This window comes from Fundulus heteroclitus, chromosome 19, assembly GCF_011125445.2.
Source record: "Fundulus heteroclitus isolate FHET01 chromosome 19, MU-UCD_Fhet_4.1, whole genome shotgun sequence".
NCBI lineage: Eukaryota > Metazoa > Chordata > Actinopteri > Cyprinodontiformes > Fundulidae > Fundulus > Fundulus heteroclitus.
Genome location: NC_046379.1, coordinates 17,296,739 through 17,324,255, shown reverse-complemented (window position 1 = coordinate 17,324,255; position 27,517 = coordinate 17,296,739). Strand labels below are relative to the sequence as shown.

At 40.0% G+C, this 27,517-nt stretch overlaps 2 protein-coding genes across 3 annotated transcripts; one reads left to right on the top strand and one right to left on the bottom strand.

Moving 5' to 3' along the window:
* Positions 1-2,514: 2,514 nt before the first annotated feature.
* On the bottom strand, positions 2,515-17,692 carry nrde2 (NRDE-2, necessary for RNA interference, domain containing). 2 transcript variants are annotated; one of them, XM_021315933.2, is made up of 19 exons: positions 17,573-17,692; positions 16,959-17,064; positions 16,591-16,794; positions 16,368-16,505; positions 15,749-16,017; positions 15,177-15,391; positions 14,612-14,836; positions 14,250-14,439; positions 13,965-14,098; positions 12,289-12,409; positions 11,607-11,782; positions 11,348-11,519; positions 9,720-9,940; positions 8,201-8,687; positions 5,778-6,151; positions 5,545-5,684; positions 4,062-4,203; positions 2,878-2,949; positions 2,515-2,788 (listed from the first exon to the last, which is right to left on the bottom strand). In XM_021315933.2, exons 1-19 carry the CDS (start codon positions 17,646-17,648, stop codon positions 2,663-2,665), a joined length of 3,588 nt encoding a protein of 1,195 aa, XP_021171608.2. In that variant the 5' UTR covers positions 17,649-17,692; the 3' UTR covers positions 2,515-2,662. The 2 variants fall into 2 exon arrangements, with proteins under 2 accessions (XP_021171608.2, XP_012716999.2); XM_012861545.3 differs by having other exon boundaries at positions 5,778-6,145.
* Positions 17,693-18,978: 1,286 nt separating this feature from the next.
* LOC118556597 (tubulin beta-1 chain-like) lies at positions 18,979-22,532 on the top strand. The gene is made up of 7 exons (XM_036150683.1): positions 18,979-19,140; positions 19,379-19,487; positions 19,958-20,068; positions 20,601-20,845; positions 20,967-21,289; positions 21,378-21,722; positions 21,796-22,532. Exons 1-7 carry the CDS (start codon positions 19,084-19,086, stop codon positions 21,941-21,943), a joined length of 1,338 nt encoding a protein of 445 aa, XP_036006576.1. The 5' UTR covers positions 18,979-19,083; the 3' UTR covers positions 21,944-22,532.
* The last annotated feature ends 4,985 nt before the right edge of the window (positions 22,533-27,517 follow it).

Genomic DNA, 27,517 nt, shown 5'->3' with positions numbered 1-27,517 from the left:
GTTCGTTGTATTCCTCCGCACTATAGAGGGATACTACTCAGCTTCCGGGGTGCTAGCAGACATAGAGCCACAATGGGACATTTAAAGTTAGAAAAAAAAAGATGTATAATATTTTTTTTCTCTCCTTACAGGGTATCTTGGAGAACTTTATTAAATGTATTTTTTTTCCCAAAGTTTTATTATTTACTGCCATTGTCTAAACTGTGTAACTTGGGTCATACCTTTTACTTATCCTACAAGCTTCTCTCAATATTTGTTTTCATTTTGGCCCATTCCTCCTGACAGAACTGGTGTACCCAAAGCAGGTTTGTAGGCCACCAATTGCTTGAAAATATCTTACACAATTAGATTTCACCTCCATCGTTTTTTTAAATGCGCATTTTTGCTCTCGTTTGTGTGCTTGGTTTATCAGAAATGTCTGCTGCTTTTTACTGTATGGCCATATAGGACAGCAAGGTGATAAATGTCCCGTGTGAGTAAATTAGACATTCAGTTCTTCATACAAATTTCATATTTGTGGTTATATGAAAAGATAGATCAAAGGATTTCTTAAAACTGTATTTAGGATTTAAAACAACGGAAGTTGTGCTACTTAGAATCACATAGTGGAATATATTCATAGTTTGAAAGACATGTGATCTGTCCCAATGCTTGTGTCTGTGCTGGAGTCACATTACATGAAAAACTTATCTAAAAAAAAAAAAAATTGCAATAAATAAATGATAATCAGCCCCTCCTTCTTGACTCTGCAACAATGCCAGAGAAATTATATTGTGTCCATAAATTACTAATAATGTTAACGGGAATTGGGATTCAAAGTCAAATTCTTTTTGGGTTCTGTAACATTTTAAATGGTTGTCGAATGTGCTCCCAAAAAAAAAAAAAAAAAGAATAGACAGCACATGAAAATTAAAGGGAGCAACACCCACATAGAGAAAAAAAAAAGCATAAAACTTTTTTCCTTGCCAATTCCAGCCTAAATCGCTGGTGTCAAGTCTTCCCCAGTCCAATTTACTGTGGAACCATATTACATTTTTGAGTTGAATTAGACGTTTTGGTTAACTTTTTTTTTTTACCTACTCTGGAGATGTAAAGACAACATTTACAATGTTCTAAACTTTGATTGTGTTTTTAGATAAATGTACATTAATACAAATAGGCCTACATTTTGCCATCCATCCGTCATCTCCTGCTTATCCAAGATCTGATTGCGGAGGCAACAGGTCCTGGAGGAATGTTTCATGATAGATACATTGAAAACTTGCCAGGAGAAATACTCTTCTATTTAAAAAGAATATGGTAACAAGACTTAGGTGTGCGAAGTTGCATCTTAAGGAACCACAACATTTCTAGAGCAATGTTTGTTGGATAGAGAATAAAGGTCGTAACGCACAGCTCCATGCTCAGAGAAAACCAAACAGCAGATTAACACAAACACCTCATGGTAACGGCCAAGCACAATGGTGGAGGGCTGGTGCTCAGGGAATGTTTTGCAACCAGTGGATCTGGACACATTGTAGACAAACATAAACTTCTATGTGTAACCAAGTATTTTAGAATCAAATTTGAGAGCATCTGTCCGACAGCTGGGGCTTGGACCAAACCTAAAAGTGGTCCTGCAAGCGCTTCGATCATGGGGTGTGAAGTCTTTCAGATGACTGTAGGTTCCAAAAAGGTCAGGAATATTATAAATAGCACTGACTTTCACTTGATTATAATTTGCATATTGCGTCTTGAGTTGTTTACTCTGTTTTTTTGGTTGATTAGTCCCTAAACATCTGAGCTGTTGTAGCTTTAAGTGTCAAAACAAAGCACATTTTCTTTTTTTTGTTCCCTGACCTTATAAAACACTACTTATAGAAACAAATAATTTCTTCAGGATTAGTGTTATAACAACACTGAAAATTATCTCGTGCTTATTTGGCTACCTTCCTCGCACTGTCACTCGAGAGTGGCGGACTATTTTATGTTACGCCTACTTTTAATCAGGCGGAAGGATACACTTCTAAGCGTTGAAACTCGCAGCGCCGAGGAGGCTTTCGCTTTGCTTTTGAAAGACGTGCTCTGATTGGACAGAACAAACCCGCATACTCTGCTAGTGAAAGGCGGCCGGTGATTGGCTCCGGGGGATCTGCAATGCGTCAAACCACGACGCGGCAATGAGGGCAACGTCTCCACCGCTACAGCGTAGTAAAAAAAAAAAAAAAAAAAAAGGAACAGGTGATGACTCCCAGCAGGTAATCTACAGGTGTGTTGCCCAATGAAGTGGTGACCCGCAGGCCGAAAGGAAAATTAAACCTTTGCTCCTACTGAATGCATTGGAGGGAAAGTAAAACTGAGTTGTCACTTAAAACTACTTTTTATTTAAAAATAAAAATAAAAATAAAAAAATCAACCACATGTATTACTGACGGGAGTCTTTGCAATACCATGTCGGGGCACATTATAAATCTGCATTTACCGATATTTTAATAAAAAAAAAAAAACACCAAAACAAACACTCAACAAACAAAACTTTATTAAATATATTTTTATTGATCAAATTAGTTGCTATGGCATATAAAACATTTACCGACGATATATCCTTGTTCATCTGTGAATCTCTCCCACCTCATAGTTCAAAACCAAAAAAACTAAGTTCCTTAAAAGGGTTCCAGTGTTTTCAGTCTTCCAGCAGTATATCCAGCTCTTCCAAAGGCAGTCTTAGTCGGAGTTCCTTCTCCGTCATCAGATCCACAAACTCCTGCAGGTGCTCAGGGAACAACTGCACCGCATCCATATACAAACCCTGATTAATACAAACCAAGCGTTAGCACACAGAGAACAGAAATGCAAGCACAAAAGGGAAATCACATTGACTTCTAATCTAAGTTTTACCTTCGCCCAGGGAATGTTCTGCAAGGCCTTGTAAAAGATCCCTCTGGCTTTATCTACCTTCCCTTCTGACACCTATAAACTCACAGAAACACAAGCACAAAATCTTTCCTTTAACATGAATAATGTGACAAACAAATAAATTTATGGTATTCTCTGGTAATCGGGTCCATAACGATGTAAAGTTATGTATAAATGGAGTTGAAATTGAAAGAGTTTATGAGACAAAAATTTTAGGGATTAATATAGCCAATAAACTTAGTTGGAAGCCTCACATAGAATATATTAGAAACAAAGTTGCAAAAACTATTGGAATATTGTTTAAAATAAAAGATTTAATAAATATCAAAGGCCTGCATATTATATATTCCTTTTTGGTCATGCCTTATTTGTCTTATTGTTCAGAAGTATGGGGAAATGCAAATAAAACAATTATTGATAAGTTAGTTAAGTTGCAAAAAAAGCTATAAGGCTTATAAGGTGGGATACCATGACCCAACTGATAAACTCTTCATTCAAAGCAACACATTAAAATTTAAAGACATTGTTTATATAAAAATACTGGAAATAATGTATAAAGCAGTGAACAAAAGTCTTGCTTCTGGTATTCAGAAATTATTTAAATTAAGAGAGAATAAATATAATTTGCAAGGTTTGTTTATATTTGAATGTGCAAACGAGAAGAGCCAGATAAAGTCTAGATGTGTTTCAGGTATTGGTGTGAAACTGTGGAATGAACTGAATGATGATTTAAAGTTATGTCCTTTCTTGGTGAATTTTAAAAGGGTTTTAAAATGTAAAACGATAAAATCCTATGTTATGTAGATTTGAATATTTATATATGTACAGTAAAGAACCTGGTAGGTTGTAAAGGTCGTAAGTATAAAACAGAGTAGGCAATAATAAGCTTTGCTTCAGCCTATTCCTTTTTTTGGTAAATTGTGGGTTTGTTTGTTTATCGTTGTTTTTGTTTTTTTTACTGTTTCCTGTGTTTAATGTTGGATAATTTACTAAGAATAAAGTGAAAGAAAGAAAGATTGAAAAACAAAAAACAAGATGACTAATCTAATTTAGGTGGTAGTTAATAAAGATGGCTAGGTGTGCAGTAATTTCAGCTATTCTTGTGACATGGTAATTACATCTTTGGCCATGATTACATTTTAATTGTGAGGTACTTATTATCTCACCAGGAAATGGATGTACATCCTCCACAGTAAAGGGCAATGACCGCCCATCTCTGTCGATACGGCGCCCTCGAACAGTCCCCGGATTCTGTTGCTGAGGCCGTTTTCTGGCAATATGGGCAGGGCCTCGTCCAAGCAACAAGACCTGAGGGTGATGTAAAGGACGATTTGGATTAAATCTGCGATGAAGTGCAAATAAAAACTCTGTTTACACTTATTGTAAAAACGATGCACCCTCTCTGAAGGGTTTCATGTCTCAGACCATGATACACAGGTATGTGGTAGGATCACAAACATCGCCGCTGCTTTTACCAGGGTTTAGCTGTTGGACTGATGGCCTCACATTTGGCTCCAAAATACTAGCGTATAAGTCACTGCAGGGGCCCACGCTCTGTATCTGTGCATTTCATCACCCATAGTAGACAGTTAACGTCAAGAGTTTATATCAACTCAAACTTACAGGCATGGAGGAAATAAAGTACACCCCGTTAATCAATAGCTTGTAGCTTTTTTGGGACCATTATCATGTTTTTCCACCAAATTTGGGGAAAACTTCAGCAATCAACAGATGGCCCCACAATTGACTTGTGTACTTTGCTACACAGATGGGTTCATCGTCGACTCAGTTAATGCAAAGGCCTTTTTTTTCTCCAAAGCCAGCCTGAATCTTCCCTCGTCCACCATCATGCCAAACGCTTGGTGTGAGATGTTTGTGTCGATATCCTGTGGTTCCTCCAATCACGCTGCTGTGCGTTATGACCAAACATCTCTACTTTGGTCGCACCTGTCCAAAAGGACACTGTTCTAGAAACCTTGTGTTTTATCAAATTTACAAACCTAAATCATCTGGCCATATTCTTTTGAGACTTTCTCCCCCAAAAGCCAGTATCCTTTGTTCAGTCTTTTTCTGCCCGACTTGTTTTGAACAATAACATTTAACCATCTAATGGAGGTCAGTCGAGTCTCAGATGTAGCTTCTTAGTTTGTTTTTAATTTCTTTGAGAACTGCAAGCTCTGAATCTCAAGTTAGTTTTCTGGGATGTCCACTACTGGGAAGATTGTCAACTCTTTCAAATGTTTTCCGCCCGTGAATGAACTTGCTCATGGTAGAATGACGAGTGTGAAAAAGGTTATAAATTGTCTTGTGATCCTTTCCCAGACATGCGCAGACACTAGTTCTGTCTTTCCACCTTGGCATTATAGAAACACCTTGATGCTTCAGACCAAGTGCCAAAACTACTACTTTCATAGAGGTGCCAAACTTGTTTCCATTTTTGGCTTCAGCTGTATTAAAAAGAGCGAGTGCGGAAATTTTGCGTCTCTTTTTCCACTTTAGCTCAGGCATAAAAAACTGTGGACATGGTAACAGCCGGATCCTTTTTTTTTTTATCATATCCTGATATGTAAAACCCCAGAAAGATGCACTCTCCTTTGTTTTTCTCTGTTGTTATAGGAACATACTCCACATCATCACTTTCAGTCTCACCGCTGAGCTGCATCCACCAGCTGCTTCCTCCGCTGCTCAGCCACAATGGCAAACAGACGGGGTACCACGCTGCCGCTGTCTCTGGTTACAGCGTGGAAAAAACGACGCGCCCGGCCGGCGCTATGGTAACGGTCCTCCACCTAAAACAAAACGGTTACTCGTCATTTCTGACCACTGCTTCGAATGCAACCCGTAAAAAAAAGGAGCAGGCGTGTTGCGTTTAGGGAGCGGACCTGAATGTATATGCTCCACAGGGCGGCGCTGCAGGGCCAGGCTGAGAGGGCGGAGGTCAGCGCCTGCCTCAGTGTCGCCAAAGGACACACACCGACGTTGTTGTTGTGTTTCAGCAGCGCCGCCTGCTGCACCGCTAACGCCTCGCAGTCTGAGGCCAGCCGGCTGACGTGACGCCCGTGCCTCGTCGCGTCGCTGGCGAGCTGGCTTTCCGGCGTTAACGAGCGGTGCAGTTCCTCCATCCTCTCTCTGGCCTGGCTGTAGACGGCTATAGCAGCCTGGATGCTCACGGTTAGATACTGAAACAGAGCGTAGCAGCCGACCAGGCCTCTTAACCTTAGCCTCTCTTCCTCTGGGTCATCTTGGGCTCCTGCAACAAGCAAGAAGAACCAGGGGTATAAATTCATCCTTTTTTTCCCCCTCTCCTCGATGAATAGCGGATTGTGTTTTTATCCATATACAGAAAATTAGAATATTGTGATAAAGTTCTTTATTTTCTGTAATGCAATTAAAAACCATGAAATGTCATACATTCTGGAATCATTACAAATCAACTGAAATATCGCAAGCCTTTAATGCACTCAGTACTTGGTTGGGAATCCTTTTGCACAGATTACTGCATCAATGCGGCGTGGCATGGAGGCAATCAGCCTGTGGCATTGCTGAGGTGTTATGGATGCCCAGGATGCTTCAATAGCGGCCTTTAGCTCATTTGCATTGTTGGGTCTGGTGTCTTTCAGCTTCTTCTTCACAATACCCCACAAATTCTCTATGGGGTTCAGGTCAGGGGAATTGGCAGGCCAATCAAGGACAGTAATGCCATGGTCAGTACACCAGTTACTGTGAGAATCTTATGTCGTCTCTTAACCACTACCATACTTGTGATTTAGTTTACTGAACCAAGCTGAGAGTTTTTCAAGGCTCAGGAAACCCTGCAGTGTTTCGAGTTAATTAGACGATTCAAGTGATTAGTTGAATAGCCTACTAGTATACTTTTTCACGATATTCTAATATTTTCAGATAGGATATTTGGGTTTCTTAAGCTGTACGCCATAATCAGCGATATTAAAACAATAAAAGGCTTGCGATATTTCAGTTGATTTGTAATGAATCTAGAATGTATGACATTTCATGTTTTTTTTAATTGCTTTACAGAAAATAAAGAACTTTATCACAATATTCTAATTTCTGAGACAGTCCTGTAAGTAAATGTGTCTTTAAACCTAATGAGTTGCGCCACCCTTAGCGATAAAACTGTCTCCAAGTATTTGAGATAACTAATAAGGAGCCTTTTACATCGATGTGGAGAAGATTTGGTCCACTTTTCTGCGGAGAACATTTTCAATTAAACCCCGTCGGAGGGTTTTCGAGGATGAAGGACCTGTTTGGAGAATCCCACAGTGTCTCTCACTGATTAAAGTCTGGACTTTAAGCAAACGTTGAGCCATTCAGAGGCGGACTAGCTCCGCATGCTTCAGATCATTGCCCTGGTGTATCACTAAAGTGTTCTTGAACTTAAGGTCAGATATTTCGGACGTTCTCCTTCAGGATTTTCTGGTAGGAAACAGAATTTATGGTTGATCAATTACAGCGAGTGATCCAACTCCTGAAGCCTACAGCTATTTTGTGGCCTCCTGGGGAACAGATGGCAACGACTTTGTTTCTCCTCTGCTATCGAATTTCAGGACTAGTTGCCTCTTGAGATCTTTTGGCCTACGTTATGCTGTCAGACAGGTTCTATTTATATGATTTCCTAATTCAAAAGGTCTGGCAAAAGTCAGGCGTGTGAAACAGCACGTGAATTCAAATGTCCAGAACCATGGTTAATTACACATAACATACTGTTTAACAATGGAGGCAGTTATATTTATCTCAGGCCAGTTTAGATGGCTTTCTTTTCTTGAAAACTGGCTCTTGGATTTACTTAGGTTATATTTTATTATAATAAAATGTATGTGATTATCAGCAAAGAGATAAAATATTTGTCAGAATGTTAATGAACCTAAAACTGCTGTGAAATTTAGCTGCAGTATAAAAATGTATGTCTTTAAATCAACGAATTGCAAACCAAATAAATTGGTTTTATAGATAAGATTATTGTTAAAAAAAATAATAATCAACATGATTATTTTAGGAGCATTAGGAATTTCTCTGCTTTTAAAAGTGTTCAGAAATGTGTTGCCCCTTTTCTGTTAAAAGGTTTTTCTGTTACTTATCATCCAGGGAAACTCTGGTTTTGTACTCAAAGTTATTATACCAATAAAATTGTCTCATCACAGTCAGAATGTGATCAAAACCCGGACGACGATGGCAACTTTCAGAAGGGTGGGTTCTTATCGGACCAAACTGGAATGTTCTCCTTGGATTTTGTTTGTAGCTCTTGATGGAGATGATAAGGCACTAAGAAATTCTTCTGATAACTCACCTTTTACGTCAGGCTGGTGATTCTGGATCGCTTGCTCCAGAGACGACAGGCCGGAGCTCAGAGACTGTTCATAGGACCTCCTGGCTTTCAGGATGGAAACCGGGGACACGGTCTGGGAGGATGAAGATGAAGACGTTCCTTCTGCCAGCCTGGTCAGCACCACAACAGCTGGTGAAGTTGTTACGTCGGTAACTCCTCCCAGCTCCTGGGCTGTGTTCTCCACCTCCAGCTGGGACCACAGGAGGCACAGCTCACACAGAGCAGGACTACTCAGGCCTTTGGTTCCCGCCATCGCCGTCGCCGTAGAGAACACCTTCCGGGCTTCGTCCAGGTTCGACAGCAGCCACTCGAGGTGTGCGTACTCCCGCCACAGCACCAGCGAAGAGCGATTCTCGGGTTCTTTGAGGAGTCTTTTGGCGACCCGTTTGCTCCTCTTTCCCTGAACGCGAAGGCGCTTTTTGTTGCCGCTGTGCAGACAGCGCAAAACCTAACAAATGCAGAAAAACGTGTGACTGAAAAAGTAATATTTTGTGTCCAAAACATTACTTTTCCATCCGGATGGATGGATTTTTTTGTTATTTTAAAATACATTTCTGGAGATAATAACAGGGTTCCCACGGGTTCTTGAAATCCTTGAAAGTTTGTGAATCTGAAAAAATTAATTCAAGGCCCTTGAAAGTTCTTGAAAACAGCCAAAAAAACACCTTGTCCTTGAAAGTCCTTGAATTTTTTTGTGGGGTTGAAAGTTCACACGGATGACGACTCGTGTGTCATTATTTTACTACCACACGATCTTTTAAAATTATGTTGATTCCGCAGACTTTTAATTTGCAAAAGTACCTTCGCTCTTCTTCGTTAGTTGGTAGGCTACGGTTTAGGCCTACGTGCGTCCAATAGGTTACATTCACGCAGTGTTGCCAACTCCGCGACTTTGTCACTATATTTAGCAACTTTTCAGAGTCAGTCAAAAACTAGCTTAATCAAAGATGAAAGTAAGTGAAACAAATTGATATAATTCTGAACATCTCAATGCTGCACTTTTTTCCATAAAATTCCATGAAACGGTAGGCTAATGTACATCTTATATGTAATGTAGTATGGCATAGCCATGTACTGTGGATATAAATGTAGACTATGAATATGATCAATATCAATGTAGGCTATAAATCAAGTCCACTTTCTTGCATAGATTCTGACCCAACAACTCCTATGCCGTTTAGTCTTTTATTAAATTTGCATTGTATTAAAATATGATAACCTATTTAGCGGTCACAGTAGGTAAATGCCGCCAAGTGTGGTCCTTGAATTTGAGGAAATTGGTCCTGGAAAGTCCCTAAAAGGTCCTTGAATTTGATGTTAACCAAGGTGTGGGAACCCTGTAATAAAGTAGCAAAGCCTCAATAATAATAAAAACTATTGATTTTGACCTCTGTACAGGATAGCTTAAAGGTCCTTGGAATAAAAACAAAGATATCTGGTGCAGGTGTAGCTTCTTTCCGCTCTGTATTTCTGTATTTACCTTGAGCTTCTCGTACAGGATCCAGCTGAGTGACAGAACGGCTCGATGGGGAGGAGGAAGGACAGGCTGCAGCGTGCTGAACACGTTGCCCAGAAACTTCTCGCCCTGCTTCCCGAGCCCCAACCACTTCCTTGTTCCTTGGAGAGTGGTCATGTGACCTACAGAGTTAATGCCTGTCTCGGGGAGGTTGAAGGAAGTCAGAGGACGCTGGACCTCAGCACCTGTGACACAGGAGGGAAACATATAAGTAACGGTCCTTGAGATAATCGTAGGTGATCCCACACACCTCGAATCTGACCGTTCACACAATTACTGACTTTCATGGGTTTTTTTTTAATTCACATGTGGGGTTCCCAAAGGGTCCATCCTGGGTCCCTCCTATTCAATATCTACATGCTCCCTTTAGCTCAGATCATTAAAAAAATAATAACAACATCAGCTACCATATTCACCAGGTGAATATTAACACATTCTAGTGCTGAGTAAATGCATAGAATAAATCAATGCATGAATGTGCTAAAATCTTCTTCAATTGAATAAAACAAAACTGAATTACAGAGTCGGCTTTCTATTACCTGAAGAACATTTCCAGGATTAAAGGACTGATGTCTCAGCAGGATCTGGAAAAACTAATCCATGCGTTTCTTTTTAGTCAAATTGATTACAGCAACGGTGTTTTCACAGGTCTGCCTAAAAAGTCGATCAGACAGCTGCAGCTGATCCAGAACGCTGCTGCCCCCGTCCTCACCAAGACTAAGAAAGTAGAGCACATCACCCCAGTTCTAAAGTCCTTACACTGGCTCCCTGTATCTCAGATAATAGACTTTAAAATACTTCTGTTAGTCTATAAATCTAACAGAAGTATTTAGGTGCTAAGCCTGAATGGCTTAGCACCTAAATACATCACAGACTTGTTATCAGTGTATCAACCATCCAGACCACTCAGGTCTTCTGATTCAAGTCTACCCTGCATGCCTAGAACCAGAACCAGACATGGAGAAGCAGCATTTAGTTCCCATCCTCCAATTATCTGGAACAAACTTCCTGAAAACTGTAAAAGTGCTGAAACCCTGAGTTTCTTTAAATCAAGGTTAAACCCTCATTTGTGCCTTCGAATTTTAATGTTGAAGTTTGTAGTCCAACTTGTCTCATATCTTGATGCTGCTACTATTCCACTGCAAAATTATTTTCTCTGTAATGTTCTATTTTCTTTGTTCCTGTTCATGGAAAGCAATTTGTATTGTATTTTCTTGTTACTGAAATGTGCTCTACAAATAAGCTTGCCTTGCCTTGAAAATATGCTCCACAAAAAATATGCTCCACAAAACTTCTCAGCGACCAGTCATCCCCAGTATTGAAAGCATTAGGGTACTATGACCCTGAAGTGCCGTTTTCAAAAGACAGCGAATACCTGCAAATATGTCCAAGTGTCTCTTTTTGATAGGTTGGATTTAGACAGGTAAGGGATTCACCCATCAATCAGATTAAATTTCTGATAGAATCTTTGACAGCTTATGAGACTGACTTATTCATTCAAATGTTAAAGATTAACAAAAGATATCAACCTGCTTAACATTTAATTACACCATTTAGACAATATCAAGTTACTTTATTGTTATTATCATTACCTTGAGTGAGCAGAGAGAGGTTCTCCAGGAACATGCTGGGCTGATAGGGGGCAGCAGAGAGCACAAAGTCCACAGGAAAGCCCAGAAAAGACAAGAAACTGAGAAGAAACCGAAGCTGAAGTTCTGGTGAGGACAGGCATATAAGGGAAGGACCGATGTCATCAAAAAGCACCTGGACATGGAGAGAGAATGAAGACGAGATATTGAGCGCTGTTACAGATGGAACTTCAAACATCAGCAGATAAATAGAGAGCAGCACCTGTCTGTCAGGGTCCTCACAGTCCTCTTCTGACTGGCCTTTTGCTTTGTCGGGTCTCCAGGGCAGCCAGTGAGCTGCTTCACGGGACGACTCCACCTCCAACCAGACGGCTCCTCTGGGCTGGCTCCTGTCCTTCACCTCCTCCTCATCTTCCTCCTCCTCCTCCTCTTCTTCTTCTATGTGAGCAGAAACAGAAGGCAGACTGAAACTTTGAAATGGCTCATTTAAGAATGTGCAAAAAACAAAACCAATCAAGTTTTTATTCACATCCAGACCTATGTATCAGGCTTATGTCTCAGAGCGGTGAGGTCGTAAAAGGGTGAGTCTCAATAAATTAGAATATTATTGAGAAGTTTGTTTATTTTAGCGGCTCAATTCACTGAGTGAAGCACATTAAACAGATTAATTACACACAGATGGATGTTTTCAAGTCTTTATTTCTATTAGTTATGATGATTTTCCGTTTACAGCTCATAAAAAACACAACATCTAAGATTAGAATATTACACCAGACCAAGAAAAATGGTTAATTTATACCGATATGTGGAATTATGCAAAAGTATGTTTAGTAATTGCTTAAAGTTTACTTTCAAAATGTACTTTTAATCTGACTAAGGAGCCTGATTGGAAGTGATAATCCATTTTAATGTGTTGCACCTGTAAGCGACTAAGACAATTTTACCTGCAGGGGGTTGAACCCATCCTCCTCGCTCTTGTTGGGTCATCCAGGCCTTCCAGCCTCGGGCTCCTGTCTCCCCAACTCTCGCCTCCCCGCTGTCCCAGAATGTTTCAAAGAAATCGACCTGCACAGACAGAAACACAAGGCAACGTTTTCTTCCTCTTTTTGCCCTTTTTAAAAACATTTTCCTCCACATGCACAAAGCGCTCTGAAATACTACTAACCAAAAGGATAGCGCTGATTCTACATCTTCTGTTGCAAATTAGTATCAGGACTAACCTTTAGTCAGGTCTCATAATACAATCTTCTCTAACAACCAGTCGGTCGAGGCAGATGACCGTTCATACTGAGCCTGGTTCTGCTGGAGGTTTTCCTTCCCGTTAATTGGGAGTTTTTCTTTCCACTGTCGCTTCATGCTTTCTCAGTATGAAGGATTGCTGCAAAGCCATGGACAATGCAGACAACTCTCTCTGTAGCTCTACGCTTCTCCGGGAGTGAATGCTGCTTGTCAAGACTTTGATGCAATCAACTGGTTCCCTTATATAGGAATTTTGTTTTTTTACCAATCTGTATGATCTAATTGAATTTGAGTTTGGAAAGTGCTTTAAGATGACATGTATCATGAATTAGTGCTATATAAATAAAATTGAATTGAAAAAAATTAATCTAGCTAGAAATACAGCAATTTAGATTGATCATTGTGGATCATCGCTAATCCCTCCAGTCCCACTAATATTTAGTTAAATGTCCTTTAGAAACTTGCAGCTACAGACTATTTGTAGCCATCAACAGGCAGACTTGCCAAAGTTTAATTTGGTTAAACTCTGGCACAGGCTTTTCTTTAAGCAGGGTGCACAAATTCTCAGCAGGGCAGGGCTCTGTGAAGGCCATTTCACACGCTTAGTGCTAGCCTGCATCATCCATTCCAGAAAAAGTTATGTGCGTTTGGGATCATTGTTGGAACTCCCATCTGTCTCCAGGTTTGCTGATGCTTTGAGCTAAAGTTGAAGGATTTGGAGACAGTTGTCCTTTATTATTCCATTCACTTTATGTAATACGCCTATGAGCTCCAGAGTATAATACTTCCAACACCATGCTTGACAGCTGCACTGTTTAAAATGGAGAGATTGACTCTTTAAGATTCCAAAAAAAGATGAATTCTGGAAACTAGCATTACATCAGACAGAGACGACGGTGTTACAGCAGCTCACACATTATGATTGGCTTGGCTTCTGTGTTGTTACTGAACATCCTGCTTTACTTTCCTCTGAGTCTTTGGGTCATCTTCCAAACTTTGATGTCCAAATAATTTGTGCAGGTGAACAATTATCTACAATGATTTGTGAATCTGCTGTTGTTTAGAAAATGCTCTAAAAGACAACTTTTGTAAATGTACAATTCTGCTTCTTAGATATTCACTGGTTTTCATACACTTTCCCAGCTTTCTAAGCATTGGATGATCCAATCAGTGCTTTAAAACTAATAATTCTTATGGGGGCAAAAAGAACCAACCAGCTGCACTCAATCACGATCTCTTATCAGAAGTTAATAGGCCGGCAAATTCTCAATTTTTAGTCCAAAAAGGCTGACGCTTTTTGGGGGGGAAAAACATTGGCTTTCCATCAGATTATTTCACTAATACGTTTGTACTATCCTCGTGTTAGTATGTGCGTGTGTACCTGCTGCTTTGTGGAGAGGTTTTTCACACTGTCAGGTTTGAAGTAAGTAAAATCGATCATGGCCTGAAACAGAGAAATCGTCTTCTCAGAGTGACCAGACTGCCGCAAGAAATGACACTGCTGGGTGAAGATATCTGGATGGAAAACAAACAGACAACCACATTTGGGGACAAAGGATTTAATGCTTCGCTGAATCACATTATGAAAAAGTAATTTACCAAACTGTGCAGGAAATGCAATAAAAAACAAAACTATATATAACCTAAGATAGTCATTAAATCTTACCCAACATATCCTCCTCGATCCCAGGCAACGCCGGATGGGACACCATGCTGCCATCTCTCACAGCGCTGAGCGTGCTCAGACACTTTCCATATGCAGAGTTGACTTTAGTCACGCTGAAGCTGCTGAAGTAGCTTTGCGTAAAAAGAAGATATTTCCTCCACAAGGAGGCGCTGTTTGGGTGGAGGAACACCTAAAATATAACATATGAAACTTCAATAACCAATTTCTTTCCCCTATTCTAAACTGGATACCTGTGTTACATCTCTGAAGTTAGAATATTTTTCTAGCTGTTTTGACAACGTCCAAAATGTAGCCAAAAAACATCTATAAAAAAGTGAACATAACCATAAAGCTCAACTTACCAGTTTCTTCCATTCCTTAGCCAAAGTGGAGGGTTCCCAGAGCTCCTGGCAGATCCGAAGCCTCTCGAGCTGCAGAGCGATGCAGGTGGGGTTGGTCTCCACAGCTCTGTCTGCAATGCTCAGCTTCTTCTCCAGGATTGCCCTGTAGGACGACTTGGGTCGCTCTGCTACATCCCCCCCCTGCTGCTCCTCGTCACCTCCAAATGCAGCTGCACTCAGCTCATCCTAGAGGAGAGGATGGAGTTCAGATATACTAGTGAATTCTGGAAATACACTTCGGTATCCTGGTTTCATAATCAACAGGTATTATTAAGCTAAAACCTTTATAGCTTCACAATCCATGCATGTTTTGCTTTATAGTAAGACCGCAAACTGCAGTATTCTGCCAGCTTCTCACAACTGAGTACAAAAATCAACTATCAAAAAAAAAACTTTAGGTTTATTTTGAAACCAGAAGACAGTTTTTTATGAACTACCTAATTCTTCGGGTTCTATGGAGATCATTCTAATTCATATAACTGCATTCTTTTCAACTAAACTCAAAGCCTAGCAAGGCCTCCATTACCTGGTACCGAATGAACTGTATCCACAGTTGTGTATCCCCTGGCTGCTCCCTGAGCCGCCGATTAAACTCTTCGGTCCTTCCAGTCACATACACAGACTTTTCCTCTGGGTCTGTGTCCTGCTTCAGGTTGTCCTGCTGTCCCTTCCCCTGCAGCCAGAGGGTAGTGGACGAATCATACACCCCCAGGGGATTTACGGACGCCTCTGCTTTGTCACCTGAATTTAAGTGTTTAAGATCAGAAGAAAAAAAAACCATCTAAAACAAACATTTTGGTAACCTTGAGTCTTAATTGTTTACATTGTTTACATTTCAGTTGTTTACATAAATCGCTGCTGCATATTTATCCTGAAATTTACTGCAATTTACTGTGATTTTTCAAGCTGTATGCAAACGAAATTTCGTTCTGTACGCACTTTGTGCATACAAAATGACAATAAAGTTGTCTAAGTCTAAGTCTCTAAGTCTTAATGTGTTGGTCATATCTTTCTCATGCCATACTCAAATCAAATGTCAGCTTGGGTCTTGTAAATGAGCAGAGTCGATGTTTAGTGTCAACATCCTTAAACCCTTACCTGACTGGAGTCTTGCGTTGTCCCGTTCAACATCATCCAGAGGGAGGAAGGAGGTCGTGTTGAGTGCATCACTACTTTTTGGAGTAGCGGGTAAAACAGAAACGGGAGGCTCAGCCCGCAGCAGCTTTCGAGTGACAACAGAAAAATATCTGTCAGCTGTGTTCCCATTGACCCTCGCTTTCTTCTTCTTTTTTGTGTCAGATTCCTCCCAGCTGACTCCCTGCCTGTGAAAGTCCAGACCCAAAGTGGAGCTACCTTTTCTCCTATATCTGAGAGAGAGAGACAGATTGATTTAGTCAACTGATTGATTGATGGATGAATAAGCAGGCTAGTGAATAATAGATGTGTAATGGGAAAGGTAAATACTTATTTATGCATATATACTGTGATTGTGTTCTTCCATACTAGTTAAGAGTTAGAATATATTGGAATTGAATTCCACACTTTTCAACTACGGGCAAAAACAAACAAAAAAAGACAACTTTGGAAGACCTTCAGCAAAATCAAAAATATCTAAACAATTTAAATAAAAATTGGAAAGACTCAAGAATGGAATCATATTAGTAAAAAAATTTTAGAAGTACATATTATGACAAATAAGGATATGTATGTGTGCTACCTAGCTACATCTCCTCTGTACAAGGACTTATAAGTCCAGTTGGCCGCGTCTGATTTACAGTCCACACAGAACAGATGCTCCGTAGGCGACTGGATGTCATCCAACCAGGAAAAACGAGTTCCTAACGAAGACTGCTTCCTGCATGAGCACACACACAATTATGAACAAAAGAAAAACTTATACTTTGCAAAGAAAAAAAAAAATTAGGAATGTTTCTCCTCACCTAATCCTCTCCTCTTCCCGTTTGAGATCACTGGGATAGATGGTCTCAGAGTCCGAGCCACTGGTGCTTGAATGCGTCCCACTCTTCTTTTTGTGCTTTTTCTTCTTCCTCCTCTTTTTTTCGCTTTTCTTTTTCTTTTTCTTTGGAGGCCCATCACTCTTTCCCCTCTCTTCCTCAGCAGAGGATGTAAAATCCTTTGCAACACTAAATGAAAATCAGAAACCCCAATTGTAACATTTTTACCATCCTAATTTTCTTAAAAGTATTACCAGATTGTTATTTTTAACTATCAGAGTCGAACACACTGTTGGGGTGAAGCATTAGAATGACACCACTGCGTTAAAGAGGGGAGGAAACATAATTCCTACCTTTCCTCCCTTTTGTTTGGCTTCTCGGTGGACTTCTCTAAAAACCGGCTGTGAAGGGAAATAGCATCTCCAGTCTGAAAACTTGTATTGTTCAGCCAGTCGAGTTCTGGAAGGAAAATAAATAAAAATGGTTTTAGAATCATTTTAAAGATTCATGAACTTTTTCCCAGCGTATGTAAATAGTTCTGAACCAGTAAATGAAAGTTATGCATCCATTACTCTGAACAGAAAACAACTAATGTAAAGCCTCCAGGCAGGTTTGTTGCGTGTGTAGCTGTCAGTCCGCGCGCTGATAAAAGGAGGGCAGACTCTCTGTTAGGTTCATACTCGCGCACTGGACGAGACTTGAAAAATAATTAAGATTTTATACAGAGCAGGGAAAAAAAGAAATACAAAATTAAATCGGTATCAAATCGTCCCAAAACTCCCCTGTGATAAAATGAGAGTTAACATTAACGTTTAAGCTAGACTGTGTCGCTTAGCTTTCACAACAGATGGACGATGAGGCTAGTAACATGGGTTCACGGTGCTTAGTTTTCATTCCGATACAGACAAAAGTAATGTCAGCTCGAACAGACGGTGTTTAAACGTGCATTACACAAACGAACGACAACCTTTGGACGTATCTTCAATTTCGTTTTTCGATACTTCGGCGAAAGCTGGGAAAAGAGCCATGATGGTGTCGCACATATGCCGGATGTAAACAGTCGCAGGACTATGACGTAATCTGGTGGCCTTCTCACAAGAGATTCCTGTTGCGCTCCCTAATATATATATATATATATATATATATATATATATATATATATATATATATATATATATATATATATATATATATATATATATATATATATACACATATATATATATATATAGTCACATCTCTGGATCCAGGCTCTCCGGTTTTCCACTGCGTTAAATTTCCTGAATAAGGTCGAAGGTTTCATCTGCTCAAATTTCTTCCTTACATCAGGTTACTCAACTTCCTCTTTGTCTTTCACTTCTGACACCATGTAATAGAATATTGTGCAGCAGGACCATCTGGTTCACAACAACCTCTTTATATTTCTCTTTTTCTGGTTTCTTCCAACAACACAACACCACAGTGCTACCTACTGGCAACACCAAGTAACTAGATTTCATATATTAATATATTAAAATATCACATGTTATCAGAATAAATCAATTTTTGACAACTGATTTAGAAATGATATTACACTGGTAAGTCAGCTCTCTAATGAAAAGGGCAACCTTTGCAGCTATTGAGAATAGCTTTATCATTTCTGTGAACCCAAAACAATTTGATGCTGTTCCAGCAGTTGTGATTATGTATAATGGTCAGACTCCCTCACTCTCTGGTGCCCCAAAACCTCTACCTGATCCAGCTGACACTTCTTTAGACAGACTGTGCTTTCAACCCAGTTCTCCTAAAAAAATAATAAACATCTTTGTTGTTTATTCCAAGATGATTGTACATTCAGTTCAATTAAAAAATGCTTTATCAAGTCTTGATTTTTGTAGCTGTTTTTCATGCATAAAACCCATTGCAATTGTTCCTGTTATGTGATTGTCGTATGTTGCAAAGAATATTCTATTAAATATTTTGGAAAAAATAAAATAAATTATTAACCTATTATGGGAATAACACAGACTCAAAAACATGCAAATACACAGAAATTATTTACAAAATTAAAAAAAAATCAAATCAAAAAGCACTGTATCAAAATTTGTTACAAAAAATAACAAATAATCACCGTTGAAATTCGTTTTTAAAAACGTTTTGCTGGAAACCACTCGGGACAAAAACACCAAGGAGCTTGTTTTAAATGTTAGTTTTAGTTACCAAGGTGACCGGGTGCTCGCGCCAACCCCTCCCCTTCGTTCGCCCGCGTTCCAATCAATGTTTTGAAGCCAAGTTACACTGACCAATCAGAAGCCATTTTTGGTTTGACTGAAATCATGTTTATCCAATCGCGTTGCGAGTACCATATGGCAACCGTTGATCAACGTTCCCGCCTTGTCCGTTTATAGTACTTTGCGGGAGACCTGGCGATAGGTAGCAAAGAGAGAGCGCAACCTTAACAGTTCTTGGAACGACCCGAAAGCCTTTACTTCGATAAAAATGAGAGAGATCGTTCATCTGCAGGCTGGCCAATGCGGCAACCAGATCGGAGCGAAGGTTAGAATATACTTATGTGTAAAAGTGAAGGTTAAATTCGTTGGGACGCCGTGTGAAAAGTTATATTTAGTTTGCGCGGGCAGCTAAAGTACCGTTAGCTAGCTAAACAGAAAAAGCTAACGTAGCCGTTAGCTAAAGAGCTAACCATAGCCGTTGGTTTCTGTTACTTCTGGTAAGTCTCGCAGCTCAAATAATTATTTTAATCGTTTTTTTTTTTTTTTCATTTCTGCGTTTTTAGTTCTGGGAGGTGATCAGTGACGAACACGGCATTGACCCAACCGGGACATACCATGGAGACAGTGACCTGCAGCTGGACCGGATCAACGTATACTACAACGAGGCGTCAGGTTTGTTTCGACGCTGTTTTACTGCGCTAAACTTTAGTGGAGTTCGAAGTAACTTAATATCTCCTGGGGGAAAAAAAAACGTTTTTGTACCGTTAACGCCCGGCAGAGGGCCTTCACATTCTCTTGTTTGAATTCAATGGCTTCTAAGGAACCGTTTCCATGACTCCCTAGAACCATTGCCACCAGTTGCTAACGGTTTTCTCCCCAATGTTGACTTCGTCGGCTTTTTTGTAACTGCGGAAAAAACGAATTAGAATTACAGTTGATGGGGAAAACTGTACGTGATTCTTGTCCCGCAAACCGTTTATAATTAATATCTGCATAGATTTTAATAGCATATTTCTCTTTGTACCCCCAGAAAATATTTCTAGGCTTTTTTTATTTTATTTTATTTTAATAAATAAACAAACACTCCTGTCCAACTCTCTTGGAGGCCATTTTAATGATATGTACTCCTCCCCTGATCCTAGGTGGAAAGTATGTCCCCCGTGCTGTGCTGGTGGACTTGGAGCCGGGCACTATGGACTCTGTGAGGTCTGGTCCCTTTGGGCAGGTGTTTAGACCTGACAACTTTGTTTTTGGTGAGTATATTACTGCAAGCATTTGGTTTTTAAATTTAAAAAAATCACAATATAGGGCTGCTACAGAAAAATGAAACATTAATGCATCTATGAATTCCTCAACTTTTCCCACCTACAAAGTTTCCAGGCGGTGCAGTATGTAAACATGATTCATCTGAACTGGAAACAAAGGAGTCTTATTTCATTCATGCATGCAATGAAATTTTTTGAAGCTATTCATTTAAAATGTAAGGAAATCTAAATGGATCTGACTAAGACAGGAAGAAGTCAGGCTGGATAAAACCTTTATATTAACATGCAGACATGCTGTTGATTTACACATGCAACCCTCCAGCAGACTGCAACTAAGGGCTACTATAACCATTACATCCATTTTGAAATAAAATATTCTGAAAACTGGTGCAAATCTGTACAGTTGTCATTAACTAAAACTACTAGTCATGGCAGCCCCTTAAACCATCTTCTCGATGAAGTCTTTCTGGTTTGTTATAAAGTAAGCTAACTTTTTTCTTTTTGGTATTTCGTGTAACAGGCCAGAGCGGTGCGGGTAACAACTGGGCTAAAGGCCACTACACCGAAGGAGCTGAGCTAGTGGACTCGGTTCTGGATGTGGTGAGAAAAGAGGCTGAGAGCTGCGACTGTCTGCAGGGTTTCCAGCTCACCCACTCCCTGGGAGGAGGCACGGGCTCCGGCATGGGCACACTCCTAATCAGCAAGATCCGAGAGGAGTACCCAGACCGCATCATGAACACTTTCAGCGTCGTGCCTTCACCTAAGGTTTATATCCTGCATTCAAATATGTTCAGATACAATGCTCGGCCTAATAGCTGCTTCCTCCTAATGTTACACTAGCTTCCATAGTCACGGTTTCCTTTGTTTTCCTGTTTCCCCCTGGCAGGTGTCGGACACTGTGGTGGAGCCCTACAACGCCACCCTCTCCGTCCACCAGCTGGTTGAGAACACCGACGAGACCTACTGCATCGACAACGAGGCTCTGTACGACATCTGCTTCCGTACATTAAAACTCACCACACCCACCTACGGCGATCTAAACCACCTGGTCTCAGCCACCATGAGCGGCGTCACCACCTGTTTGCGCTTCCCCGGTCAGCTGAACGCCGATCTGAGGAAACTGGCCGTCAACATGGTGCCGTTCCCCAGACTGCACTTCTTCATGCCAGGCTTTGCCCCGCTGACGAGCCGAGGCAGCCAGCAGTACAGGTAGAGGCGGCTCCCAAATCCACCTTTTTTATGTTGTTAACGCGTAAAAACAAATCATCATCTGAATGTGTCTGTCTGTCTTTTCAAGGGCCCTGACAGTTCCTGAGCTCACCATGCAGATGTTCGATGCCAAAAACATGATGGCAGCTTGTGATCCCCGCCACGGTCGCTACCTCACAGTAGCCGCCATCTTCCGAGGCCGGATGTCAATGAAAGAAGTGGACGAGCAGATGCTGAACGTGCAGAACAAGAACAGCAGCTACTTCGTCGAGTGGATCCCAAACAACGTGAAGACGGCGGTCTGTGACATCCCGCCGCGCGGCCTCAAGATGGCCGCCACTTTCATCGGGAACAGCACGGCCATCCAGGAGCTGTTCAAGCGCATCTCTGAGCAGTTCACCGCCATGTTCCGCCGCAAAGCTTTTCTCCACTGGTGAGTAGAGCACAGCGGGGCCGCGTTGGTGTGCCGGGGGCATTTCGCAGATCCTAAAGTTGTGTCGTCACAGGTACACCGGCGAGGGCATGGACGAGATGGAGTTCACCGAGGCCGAGAGCAACATGAACGACCTGGTGTCCGAGTACCAGCAGTATCAGGAGGCCACCGCAGAAGAAGAGGGAGAGTTTGAAGAAGAGGGTGACGAAGACCTGGCCTAAGCAGCGACTTTAAGGCGCAGATGTCGGCTTTTCTTGCTTTAATCCAAGTTTCAAAAACACTGACGAGCGTAATGGATAGCGACAGTTCTGCTGGTTTTGAAAGTTTTTAAGGTTTTTTCTCAGGCTTTGTTGAAAACATGTTAAATATTAAAACTGACACTTGCAGCAGCTTGAATGTTTCGCTTTATAAGAGTTTTTACCTACGAGGTTTTTCTTTGGTTCCTACATCATTTTAAAATGATCCTTGTAGTTGACGCTGCTTCCACAAGTCATTGCTTTGTTCAAGTCCTTTTTTGTGTTTATATTATTATAGTTTTCTTAATTTTTCAGTGGGACTGGAAAAAAAGATTTTAAAATTTTTTCTTAAAGTTGTAACTCCAGTCCGGCTTACATTGACCGCTCTCTTCCTTTTAAAGCTACTACCGTGGTCACTTTTCTTTTACTGTGACAAGTTGGTCCATCTTTGTTGAGATTTAGTAAGTTTCTGTCTCAGACAGTCCAGATGGTTTTATGGGTTATACTGACTAACTGACTAGTTACAGCTTTTTCTGGTTTGTTCATAAGTATTAAATAAAGATTTCTAACTTGCTGCTATGCTGGATTATTGTTTCCACCAGTCACAGGTGTGTAGCTGCAATTCAATCTCAAGGGTTCTAAACACCATCTACCTTTTTATTGACCTAACACTTAAATTTAATAACATGATGTTTAGTCTGTGGCAAGAAAATAAGATCAGTTGCTGATAAGTTTAAAGGCTCCTTTTTAGATGAGGGAGCTGCTAGTTTGTCAGGGCACATTCCTCTGGAAGCATTTAAAGGTAGTTTATCAAGATAATCTGCATTTGCCATCCAAATTAACTTTAAAGGAAAAGGAACTTGGCTCAGACTGAACAGATTTGTTTGCAGCCATGTTCCTCTAGATTTTAACATTTATAGTGAGGTCTTGTATCATGTTAGTTTTAGAAAATACATTTTGAGGGGGGGGGGTTACAAATCCCAGATTTAATTAACAGTAAATGTATTTCCAGCAAAGCTTGATAGTGTTCTTCACATGGACACAAAACCGGAGAGCCTAGTTATTATGAACACCCCTTCAAAAAAAGATAAGAGCTCAAGTCTTGATACATTTACCTAGTTGAACTAGACAAGTTTTTCTTTTTTTTAATGCAGGGACAATTCTAACTCCACAAACTATGCTCTAACTTTTTCTAAAACTTAACCTTCTGTGTGTGAAATGAGCAAATTATTTGGGGGTTCTTTGTAAGAAGTTCTAAAGCAGCAGTAACATGGTAAAAGAACATATACAGGAATGGAACATTTAATTTATCAAGAGTAACATGGATTGTGAAAGGCGAAACTCAACTAAATTGTCTTAAAAATGATCTGAACCTTTGCTTTTAAATACAAGTAACACAATCAGTTGAAAAATAACAAACTCCTTTAGTTAGGAAAGTGAATAAAACCACATGGAGTTTAAAAGGGAATAAAATAGGATTTATGAATGAATGAGGCACTAAGAGTAACGCTCACATTTAATAAAACACTGCCAGATAATTGACATGTAAATCTTTTCTGTGCTGAATTGCCAGGAACTGGCAATATTTCTGAGTGTCCCGGAGGCAGATATCACTTTTATGCAGAGAAAGCGCTGAAACAGCTGGGCCAACAACATTTCATTAAATATAATCGGAAATAAAATCTCTAAATGTTAGACTCCCCTTTTGATGTTATTCAAACAAGAAAAAGGGTCTCTCCCAGGAAATGTTGTTCTCTTCTGTAAAACAGACACCTGAGAGTCCTGCAGCCGGTCTCTCGTGTTCCTGCTGCTCCTCTGACCGCCAGGATGGGAGTGTAGTATTGTTAAAAATGGCTGAAATACTTCTTTCCCAGAGTTTTACCTGCCTGACGTTTTCTCAGTCGCTCTGGAAATAAGATGGCCCAATCTCAGGCCTGATGTTTCAAAACATACAAACGTCTTGAGTGGTTTCTCATTTATCTTGACCTTATGCTTCCAAGCAGACAGACCTTCTCTCTTTAAACATACACTAGACCTAATAGTATTTCTGAAGAGTTTTATTTGCTATTTTCACACGTTTTTAATGTCCTCTCAACCAAAACTTGGGAATATGTCAGCTTTGTGATAATCATGTCCAAAGAACTGCAGCGAGTAGTGTCCAGCCAAAAAACATCCAGCAAAGGCCTGACACAGAACCTGAGAGAAATATCCACCTTCAGTTTGTAGCTGGTAGAGGGAAAATTATAAAATGAAATCGGCCTAGAGTGAACCTGGAGAAGATGTAAAGATTCACAGCTCAGTTGGGAGAATCCGGAGACAGGACATCCACATAATGTGACGGGAAAAAAAAGCCACTTAGGAAAAGAGGAGGGACTTTAATCACATAATATTTTATATTTGTAATACTTTTAATTTTGTAATGTTACGAGTTTATTTTCGTATCCCTTTGGCATCATTCTCCTGACTTTATTCTCGTAAAGAATAAAAATCATTAAAATAATCTAACCTGGCCCTATTACTCCAGGACTAAGATAGTTCTGCAAACTGTGACTATTCTGGAAATGTTCCCCCTTAATTCTCATAATATGACGTTTTTCTCACAATATTACTGCGTTTGACTTTTTTTTACTGTATTCTCCTATGACTATTTTCTCATATTAGTAATTTTATCTCTTTAACACTCCCCCAAAAGGTCTGTTGCTAATCTGTGTATACCAGATCGTAAAAGGTTCACACAGTTTTATAAAAATAATGAAGACCACAATGTTTCGATTTAACCAATTGATTTTTATATTCATAAGACAGACACACACACACACACACACACATATATATATATATATATATATATATATATATATATATATATATATATATATATATATATATATATATATATGCAAACCTGCGCCCAATGAGACGTCTACGTATACCATGTTTGTGGTAAAACCAAGCAGTTGCGGACCCTTCGCTTCAGCAGGTAAAGGCAAGGCTGTTACGGAGCTAAAACAGTGACAGCTTGCAGCGACATTGAAAAGAGATTTGGTATTGAAAAATTAGACACTGAAAAGTCAAACATTGTCAGAAAGTAAAAAACTTATGATGATATTTTAATCAGCGGTACTTTCCATAAATTCACTGCAGGTAGATGATGAGTATTTTGGAGAGGCCAGTGGTTCCTAAAACATTTCGATCAGCAGAACTAGTTCGCAGTGCAAAAAACAAAAACCTGCTCTAAAATACGACTATAGGAGTTATAAACTCCTTCAAAAGGCAAACACATAACCAAGAGAAGAGAAATCATTAGAAGCCTTAGTACCTAAATATCAAATCAGAGTTTGATAAAGGCCTATAGGCCATAATGTGAGAAATCAAAGACAATGGATGTGGAAGCTTTTTTCTTCTTTGATATTGTGAAATAAGGCTGGAAACTCAAATATTTGTCCATAATTATTGCTTTTTCAAACCTATTTGGTCCTGGAGGATGAAAAGAAGCAAATTCAAAACCTTTTCACTCTATAATACTGTGTAGGAACGCCAGTAAGCGTGTGGCATTGTGAGCCACTCACCAAAACAAACCTAGCAGCAGGTCTGCATGTGTACAGTATTAGCACCTGTTATGCTTCCACAGTGAGCTCATTGGGTTGTGTTAGTCATCAACACGTTGGCAGAATAAAACCCACTATTGCATCTAATTCTGCTCGCTGCTTTGTTGTTGTTTTTTTTTTCAATACCTTTTGAGTTTTGTCTTGTTCTCTTTTTGCTTAAATTATTATTTTCTCCAAATCCTCGGGGCAAATATGCTTTTTCCAACATGTGACGGCGTAGACGTTTGATCACTTTAAAAAAAAGTGCATGTACCAAAGTGACAGAGAGCTGCGCCCTTCTTTGTGGCTTGCACACGTTTTGCCCTTTTACATACATTAGATACACAATCATTTAAGCAGATCTGCCCCTAAATCCATGCAAAAACGCCTAATTTAAATGTAGGCAAACTAGGTGCTCAGAGATTGGGATTCAGATTTGCTCTGGAGCGCAATTCATGGACATGAGGTCACTGGGTGCTAAAACCAAAACGTCCGATAGTGAAGTAATCAGCTTTTGCAAACCTTACCTCCCAGTAAAGTGGAAGTAAAGAATATAATCAAATCATTTATTTGAATAAATTCTCATAATGTGCCAAAGGTGTCACTGATTGTGAAAGAGACTGAGCACAAAGCTCTGATCACAGCATCAGCATATTTGGGTTTGATGAGATATTTCCGGGTTTTGTACCCATTTAGGAACCGTATCTGGCTCTCTTCACTCACTTCACTTCTTGCTGCTGAACAGATGAGTGATGATTCAGTGAAAACAAAAGGAAAAAGAAAAATACTGTCTGTGTTTATGTTTTTATACCTGAATCAATTCTATTTTTAACAGTGTAAGGGTTACAGGGTTAGCAAAAGTTAGTGACCAAGAATGATGTGACAGCTCTCCAGGTTGGAGGTCAGCTTCCAGATCCATCACCAGGAAGCTGATCTTTGCCTGATGGCAGAGTTGCTCGTCTCAGGCTGGTTGCCAGGTTCATGATCCGCTGCCTCTGTGCTTCTCTCTGAGCCATCAGCCTGAAGCAGGTCCGTCTGCACTGCCATTTTATCTCTGTGCTTTCTGCGAGTCCCGACTTCAAACTTAATGTCTACAGAATAGGAGGAACTGCTTCGATCCACAACAGAGATACACATGAGAGCGAACGAAGGAGTAGAAAGTAGACTTCAGTGCTGAGTGTGAGTTTAAGGAGTAGATAACAAAATTAGATGGTTTCAGGACTAATAAAATATCTCCGGTATTCTGTCTGCTATATGCCTATTCTGCCAACCTGTTGAACTTACTAGTTTCCCTGAAGTTTACTCGACACTACTCACATAAAATCCTAATAAAGGCATTAAAGTTGTAACGTTAGAAATTTTAAACAGTTTAGGGAGTGAGAATAGTTTTACAAGGTTCTGTGAAAGATTTTATCTCAATTCCACTGAGACGGTCGTCGTAAAATCCAGTCCTTAACGGCCAGAAACGTGTTGCTTTCAGATGGGTCTGTAATCCAATATATTTGAGTCAATATTACCTCCACGCCAAGCAACCACGTCCAATAGTGTCCTGTTGATGACTAATTTTTCGATTTAGGTGTCTTTAAGCAGACGTCTAAAGGTTGAAGGACATGGGCCCTTGAGGACTGGAGTTTGAGACGTTTTTATCAATGCAAGTATTGGGAGGAATCCAAAAGAGATTTGATTTTTAAGGAAGCTTGTAGTTCAGTTAGTTATTTTTTGCTTCATTCTAGGACATACAAATTAAAGTAATGCTTAATTGAACTAGGCACAGATTAAATTCTCTGGGGGCTCATGACCGATTCCAACAGGGAATTTTGCTTTATGGGATGTAATTATACACTGATCTGGATAAAAATCCAACATCTTTTAATCTTTACCTATACTGGGGGATTTATTTTCCTTGTTTTTCCTCTTCATCACATTTTTCCATCTGTACAGCTGCATCTTTCATATCCTTGGTCTGTGGGCG

What these genes read in the sequence shown, in the direction of transcription:
- nrde2 (XM_021315933.2), bottom strand. Translation starts at nt 17,648, where the DNA reads ATGTGCGACACCATCATGGCTCTTTTCCCAGCTTTCGCCGAAGTATCG. An exon ending in ACCTCTCCACAAAGCAGCAG is followed by an intron (nt 12,410 to 13,964) that starts GTACACACGCAC and finishes CTGTCTGTGCAG; the next exon opens with GTCGATTTCTTTGAAACATT. An exon ending in ATGGGTTCAACCCCCTGCAG is followed by an intron (nt 11,783 to 12,288) that starts GTAAAATTGTCT and finishes CTGCTCACATAG; the next exon opens with AAGAAGAAGAGGAGGAGGAG.
- LOC118556597 (XM_036150683.1), top strand. Translation starts at nt 19,084, where the DNA reads ATGAGAGAGATCGTTCATCTGCAGGCTGGCCAATGCGGCAACCAGATC. An exon ending in ACCTGACAACTTTGTTTTTG is followed by an intron (nt 20,069 to 20,600) that starts GTGAGTATATTA and finishes TTCGTGTAACAG; the next exon opens with GCCAGAGCGGTGCGGGTAAC. An exon ending in CGAGGCAGCCAGCAGTACAG is followed by an intron (nt 21,290 to 21,377) that starts GTAGAGGCGGCT and finishes TGTCTTTTCAAG; the next exon opens with GGCCCTGACAGTTCCTGAGC.